Source organism: Oncorhynchus tshawytscha, linkage group LG08 (genome assembly GCF_018296145.1).
Source record: "Oncorhynchus tshawytscha isolate Ot180627B linkage group LG08, Otsh_v2.0, whole genome shotgun sequence".
In the NCBI taxonomy this organism is placed as follows: domain Eukaryota; kingdom Metazoa; phylum Chordata; class Actinopteri; order Salmoniformes; family Salmonidae; genus Oncorhynchus; species Oncorhynchus tshawytscha.
Window position 1 is genome coordinate 7,840,351 of NC_056436.1, and position 8,185 is coordinate 7,848,535.

Consider the following 8,185-nt stretch of genomic DNA (forward strand, 5'->3'; position numbering starts at 1 on the left):
ACACACACCTTAGTGTACCTGTTTGACAAACATACACAAACACACACACACCTTAGTGTACCTGTTTGACAAACATACACAAACACACACACACCTTAGTGTACCTGTTTGACAAACATACACAAACACACACACACACCTTAGTGTACCTGTTTGACAAACATACACAAACACACACACACCTTAGTGTACCTGTTTGACAAACATACACAAACACACACACACCTTAGTGTACCTGTTTGACAAACATACACAAACACACACACACCTTAGTGTACCTGTTTGACAAACATACACAAACACACACACACCTTAGTGTACCTGTTTGACAAACATACACAAACACACACACACCTTAGTGTACCTGTTTGACAAACATACACAAACACACACACACCTTAGTGTACCTGTTTGACAAACATACACAAACACACACACACCTTAGTGTACCTGTTTGACAAACATACACAAACACACACACACCTTAGTGTACCTGTTTGACAAACATACACAAACACACACACACCTTAGTGTACCTGTTTGACAAACATACACAAACACACACACACCTTAGTGTACCTGTTTGACAAACATACACAAACACACACACACCTTAGTGTACCTGTTTGACAAACATACACAAACACACACACACCTTAGTGTACCTGTTTGACAAACATACACAAACACACACACACCTTTAGTGTACCTGTTTGACAAACATACACAAACACACACACACCTTAGTGTACCTGTTTGACAAACATACACAAACACACACACACCTTAGTGTACCTGTTTGACAAACATACACAAACACACACACACCTTAGTGTACCTGTTTGACAAACATACACAAACACACACACACCTTAGTGTACCTGTTTGACAAACATACACAAACACACACACACCTTAGTGTACCTGTTTGACAAACATACACAAACACACACACACCTTAGTGTACCTGTTTGACAAACATACACAAACACACACACACCTTAGTGTACCTGTTTGACAAACATACACAAACACACACACACCTTAGTGTACCTGTTTGACAAACATACACAAACACACACACACCTTAGTGTACCTGTTTGACAAACATACACAAACACACACACACCTTAGTGTACCTGTTTGACAAACATACACAAACACACACACACCTTAGTGTACCTGTTTGACAAACATACACAAACACACACACACCTTAGTGTACCTGTTTGACAAACATACACAAACACACACACACCTTAGTGTACCTGCGTCCTACATGAAGGTGTGTGTATGTGCATGTATTTCTTACTTGAAAGTATGATGAAGGGCAGGCAGGAAGACCCCTCTGACTGTAGACCCCCAGGAGACAAAGTAGTCAGCATCACTGAGGGAGTCGCTGCTCTTCTGGGTCACCGTGGACATTCGGTCCTGATTGGCTGGGTGGATACGAGCTACAGACGAACGCCGCTTATGTCCTGCTCCACCCCGAGACGCCTTGTTGCGGATCTGCCTGTTGATACATCACTATATGATTATAAGTATATTATAAGTAACTATATAATAAGCATTATATACAAGTATTTCCTGAACGTGCTTCCTCCAAGTATATTGAACACAAAAGACACACAGTACATTATATATATATATATATATATATATATAGTATTGTATATAAACTCAGCTAGAAATGTCCTCTCACTGTCAAATGCTTTTATTTTCAGCAAAACTTAACATGTGTAAATATTTGTATGAACCTAAGATTCAACAACTGAGACATAAACTGAACAAGTCCCACAGACATGTGACTAACAGAAAATGGAATAATGTGTCCCTGAACAAAGGGGGGGGTCAAAATCAAAAGTAACAGTCAGTATCTGGTGTGGCCACCAGCTGCATTAAGTACTGCAGTGCATCTCCTCCTCATGGACTGCACCAGATTTGCCAGTTCTTACCTGTGAGATGTTACCCCACTCTTCCACCAAGGCACCTGCAAGTTCCCGGACATTTCTGGGGGGAATGTTCCTAGCCCTCACCCTCCGATCCAACAGGTCCCAGACATGCTCAATGGGATTGAGATCCGGGCTCTTCTTTGACCATGGCAGAACACTGACTGTCTTGCAGGAAATCATGCACACAATGAGCAGTATGGCAGGTGGCATTGTCATGCTGGAGGGTCATGTCAGGATGAGCCTGCAGGAAGGGTACCAGATGAGGGAGGAAAATGTCTTCCCTGTAACGCACAGCGTTGAGATTTCCTGCAATGACAACAAGTTCAGTCCGATGATGCTGTGACACACCGCCCCAAACCATGACGGACCCTCCACCTCCAAAATCGATCCCGCTCCAGAGAACAGGCCTCGGTCAATACTTTGTAGAGCCACCTTTTGCAGCAGCTGCAGGTCTCTTGGGGTATGTCTCTATAAGCTTGGCACATCTAGCCACTGGGATTTTTGCCCATTCTTCAAGGCAAAACTGCTCCAGCTCCTTATAGTTAGATGGGTTCCACTGGTGTACAGCAATCTTTAAGTCATTCCACAGATTCTCAATTGCATTGAGGTCTGGGCTTTGACTAGGCCATTCCAAGACATTTAAATGTTTTCCCATAAACCACTCAAGTGTTACTTTAGCAGTATGCTTAGGGTCATTGTTCTGCTGGAAGGTGAACCTCTGTCCCAGTCTCAAATCTGTGGAAAACTGAAACAGGTTTCCTTCAATAATTTCCCTGTATTTAGCGCCATCCATCATTCCTTCAATTCTGACCAGTTTCCCAGTCCCTGCCGATGGGGTGTTGGGTTTACACCAGACAAGCTCAATTTTAGACTCATCTGATCAGAGTACCTTCTTCCATATGTCTTGGTACCTTTTGGCGAACACCAAATGTGTTTGTTTATTTTTTTCTTTAATGTCTTTTCCTTTGGCACTGTTCCGCAAAGCCCAGCTCTGTGGAGTGTCCGGCAGATACTCCAATCTCCACTGTGGAGCTTTGCAGCTCCTTCAGGATTATCTTTGGTCTCTTTGTTGCCTCTTTGATTAATGCCCTCCTTGCCTGATCCGTGAGTTTTGGTGGGCGGCCCTCTCTCTCTTGGCAGGTTTATTGTGATTGTCACGTTCTGACCTTTATTTCCTTTGTTTTGTATTTATTTAGTATGGTCAGGGCGTGAGTTGGGTGGGCAGTCTATGTTTGTTTTTCTATGATTTGGGTATTTCTATGTTTCGGCCTAGTATGGTTCTCAATCAGAGGCAGGTGTCATTAGTTGTCTCTGATTGAGAATCATACTTAGGTAGCCTGGGTTTCACTGTTTGTTAGTGGGTGATTGTCTATGTTGATGGCTTGTTTCAGCGCAGCTCGCATTAGCTTCACGGTTGTTATTTTGGTTACTGGTTTTGTGTAGTGTTTCAGTGTTCAGTTCTTTCTTTCATTAAACATTCAACATGAACACATATCACGCAGCATTTTGGTCCTCCGATCCTTCTCGCCTCTCCTCTTCAGATGCCTCTCTGATTAATGTCCTCCTTGCCTGGTCCGTGAGTTTTGGTGGGCGGCCCTCTCTCTCTTGGCAGGTTTATTGTGATGATGATTCTTTCCTTTTTTTAATAATGGATTTAATTTGCAAATAAATTAATTAAAAATCCTACTATGTGATTTTCTAGATTTTGTTTTCTCATTTTGTCTGTCATAGTTGAAGTGTACCTATGATGAAAATTACAGGCCTCTCTCATCTTTTTAAGTGGGAGAACTTGCACAATTGGTGGCTGACTAAATACTTTTTTTGCTCCACTGTATATACATACACACAGTGCATTCAGAGAGTATTCAGACATTTTGACTTTTTCCACATTTTGTTACGTTGCAGCCTTATTCTAAATTTTAAAAAATCCCACTCGTCAATCTACACAAAACAGCAAATTTATAAAAATAATATCACATTTACATAATTATTTACATAAGTATTCAGTCCCTTTATTCAGCACCAATGATTCCAGACTAATTTAATCCATTTTAGAATAAGGCTGTAATGTAACAAAATGTGGAAAAAGTCAAGGGGTCTGAATACTTTTACAGTTGTAAACACATGCAGTTTATAGTTTAGGTGCACAGCTTCCAACTAGATGATACACGGCTGCCATTACCCACCTGTTGATGTCGTTGATGTAAGCGTCTGTGAGCACTAGCCGGGTCCCTCCTCCCCCTCCACCTCTCTCAAGGTCAGAGGTTGGAGGGTAGAGGTCGTGCCGGTCGATGACGTGCCGCATGGCGTTCTGCCACATCAGGCGTTTCCTCCGCAGGCTCGGGGAAATGGCGGGACTGATGTGAACAGAAAGGACTGGCGGCTGCAGCGTGACGTCACTGGAGCGCCTTGGCTCGCACCCGCTGTCCACCTCGCAGGTAGCCATGGCTACGCCGTTATGGACCGCCACGTTGAGGTGATTTGGTCCAGGTGTAGGGGATCAGAATGTCCGAGGACAGGTCTGAGACTGAGAGTGCAAACACATCGGCCTTACGAAGAAAGGAGAGCGTATAGAAATAATGAAAGGATAATTATTATTATCATTTATGAGGTAAATTTCTATTTGTTATGGAAATGGAGTGTTCCAGAAAGGTCCAGACACTTTGTGATTTGGCTCGTCTTTGATAAACTTACCCAAGCAGCGATTCACTTACTCATTGCTCGTTGTGCAATTTCATTCAGGCCCATATTATCCCTGACCCTCTCATTCAGGCTCATGTTAACCCTGACCCCCCCATTCAGGCCCATATTAATCCTGACCCCCTCATTCAGGCCCATATTAACCCTGACCCTACCCTCCCATTCAGGCCCATATTAACCCTGACCCTACCCTCCCATTCAGGCCCATATTAACCCTGACCCTCTCATTCAGGCCCAGGGTAGCCTAGTGGTTAGAGTGTTGGACTAGCAGCCGAAAGGCTGCAAATTCAAATCCCTGAGCTGACATGGTACAAATGTGTCATTCTGCCCCTGAACAGGCAGTTAACCCACTGTTCCTAGGCCATCATTGAAATTAAGAATTTGTTCTTAACTGACTTGCCTAGTTAAATAAAGGTAAAATAATTAAAAATGAACCCTGACCCCCTCATTCAGAATGTAGACCCCCCTCCCCAGGGAAAACTAAGTTGACACTTTACTCCACAGATGATGAAGATGATGGGACATGCCTTGATGTGCTGTACATGGTGGAGAGTGTGTGGCTACTCTCCTACAGACTACCGATACAACACAGACAGTTAGCATGTGGAATTACAACCTCTTCTCTACCGATCATACTTAAGAAAGTATACATCTGTGAGGTTAAATGTTACGTGTCATGTGGAAAAGCGGGTGTAACTTACCCTAGTGGATGAGTTGGGGTGGTGGTGAGGCGTGTACATCCAGCCACTGAGCGTGTCGTCTCCTCACGAGATCTAGAATTCAGCCTGGTAGTTCTATGTAACGTCATGACTCTCCCATCAAAACACACAGTTAATCTGTTCCTGCTCAGAACAACATACTCTTTGCCTCCATGTTATTGTTAAATAGACCACTTCGGAAGTCTTCCAGTCTTCTTCTGCAGTCCTCTTTCCTCTTCTCTCCTCTTCTCTACCTGTTTCTCTACTAACCCACTTAGCGATCAGTTAACCGTCTCCTTCTCACAATCTTCTATCCTGTCAGATATATTTTTACATCCAGAACATATTAACCTCCTTAAAAGATTCAGCTTGGGGCAAAAAGCCAAACAGACCCAGTCCAGTCCTGTCCAGTGGATAGATAAGTAACTGTAATGTATTAAAGTAAAGTTAGGTCTGTCACTGGCATCCCGTCACAAAGTGGAAAGGGTTTAGTGGTGCTGCTCTTAGCCCTGAGCCAAGGTAATGAGCTAAACAGATGGGCCTAAAGCTCCCTGGCCTTTCTTGACCTGCTCTGCTCTGGGCCTAGTTGGGCGTGTACTGCACCACGACTTTGGCTCCACTAATCCACAGCGAGCCGATATAGGACATAGGAACAAAGAGAAAGGAGAGATGGAGAGGAGAAGCATCCATTTTTAACAGTTAGCTTGAGTATACACACAGTGAATGAGTCCGCAGTAGACAGGGAGACAGAACCTCATGTGTCCTCTCTTCTCACCCCATCCTCCTCCTCAAAATGAATTGGATGACACGGTCCCTCGTCTGACCTTTTTTAAGGAGTCAAGAAAATACAATTGAGATTCTCTCCACAGTTTCAACAGATAGTGGAAAGGTTAGTTAGAGAACTGTGTCAACGTGTCACTGCTGTGTCTCCCACTGAGATCCGTGGCTGAGGTCAGTGGCAGGGTGTAACGAGGTCAGTGGCAGGGGGTAACGAGGTCAGTGGCAGGGTGCGTCTGTTGTCCAGTCATGGCTAGACTGAGTCCAAGTGAAGTCACCAGTGTGTGTGTGTGTATAATCATATGGCAGTGTGCCTGACGTGCTTTAATCAGCCTGGTCAGCCTTTTATCCAGATTATACCCAGCATGCCGTGAGGTCAGGGACCAACCAATCACATCCTGCCACCAAGAGGCCAGCCTAGGAATGCCAAAAAGAACCTCAAGGACCTCAGCCACGGCCTGTTTACCATCCAGAAGGTGAGGTCAGTACAGGTGCATCAAAGCTGGAACCGAGAGACTGAAAAACAGCTTCTATCTCAAGGCCATCAGACTGTTAAATAGCCTCCACCCAGAATCCTGCCCTGAACTTTAGTCACGGTCACTAGCCAGGCTACCCTATCCTGCACCTTAGATACTGAAACAGAACAACAACCCTAAGCACACAGCCAAGACATCGCAGGAGTGGCTTCAGGACAAGTCTCTGAATGTCCTTGAGTCTGAGTCTGGACTTGAACATCTCTGGAGAGATCTGAAACTAGCTGTGCAGCGACGCTCCCCATCCAACCTGACAGAGCTTGAGAGGATCTGCAGAGAAGAATGGGAGAAACTCCCCAAATACAGGTGTGAAAAGCTTATAGTATCATACCCAAGAAGACTTGATGCTGGGGCTCCCGAGTGGTGCAGCGGTCTAAGACACTGCATCTCAGTGCAAGAGGGGACACTAGAGTCCCTGGTTCGAATCCAGCCTGAATCACATCCGGCCGTGATTGAGTCCTATAGGACGGTGTACAATTGGCCCAGCGTCGTCTGGGTTTGGCCGGTGTATGCCGGCATTGTAAATAATAATTTCTTCTTAACTGATTTGCCTAGTTAAATATATATATATATATTTTAAATAAAAAATAGAAATGGAATCACTAGTCACTTTAGTAATGGAACACTGGTCATTTTAATAATGTTTACAACCTGCACTGCATTATGGGCAAAATGTTGAAAAATACTGTTATTAACTGTAAAACGGAAGCATCCTGTAAAAATGACTAACATACTATTTCTTTACAGTAATAGAATCCACATTAGCCGTTGCAAAAGCAGCAACTACACTAAACATGAAATAATACAGAACATTAATAAACAAAATATAACTAACTTGACAGTCAACCCAGCCAGTCACACAGCTGGAGACAAGGCATCACCCCCCCTCCTGCCCCCTGCCCAGTCACGTCTTCACACTTACTAATACGTCAAAGCTAACACATCATAACTCCCTGTTATTCATTCACACAGTCTCTCACAGAGATAATCAAGGTAAACACAACATATCGAAGCTAATAGCACTATCTACCACACGGTATTCGAAGTGGGTGATCACTCACTCTTGTCGTCATTGTTCACTCACTGTGCTCTGCTCTGCCTGGTTCAAGACATTGCTGCACAGTAACAACTCAGTACAATAAATATCCTCTTATTAAATAGATAAATCATCACCATAAATATTCACATATATAAACATACTTCGTATACATGACGAAAGGAACAAATCATAGTTCGATACCTACTACACAGGTCTGGAAGTACCACAACATATCTTTATAGTCATACAGTATATGTTCACTCTTCTGGTGTGGATATAAAAATATAAATAGTATGGATTTCATATACACATGTGTCTGCGTGTTTAAATACCGTGCTCACTACTCAGGCTAAATCCTCTATCTTCTCATGTCTTAGTTGTACCTTAAAAGGCCCAGTGCAGTCAAAAAAACACAATTTTTCTGTGTTTTATATATATTTCCACACAATGGAGGTTGGAATAATACGGCGAAATTGTGATAATTAT

General features: G+C 43.4%; 1 protein-coding gene across 1 annotated transcript in view; it reads right to left on the minus strand.

Annotated features, from left to right (window-relative positions):
• The window catches only part of si:ch211-132f19.7 (adenylate cyclase type 8), a 46,161-nt gene extending 41,763 nt beyond the window's left edge, over nt 1–4,398 (minus strand). Inside the window, exons 1-2 of the mRNA XM_042326233.1 lie at nt 4,139–4,398; nt 1,313–1,513 (exon numbers count right to left, since the gene is read on the minus strand). Of these exons, the coding sequence (XP_042182167.1) occupies nt 1,313–1,513; nt 4,139–4,398 (461 nt within the window). The remainder of the gene's footprint in view (nt 1–1,312; nt 1,514–4,138) is intronic.
• Nucleotides 4,399–8,185: the final 3,787 nt, after the last annotated feature.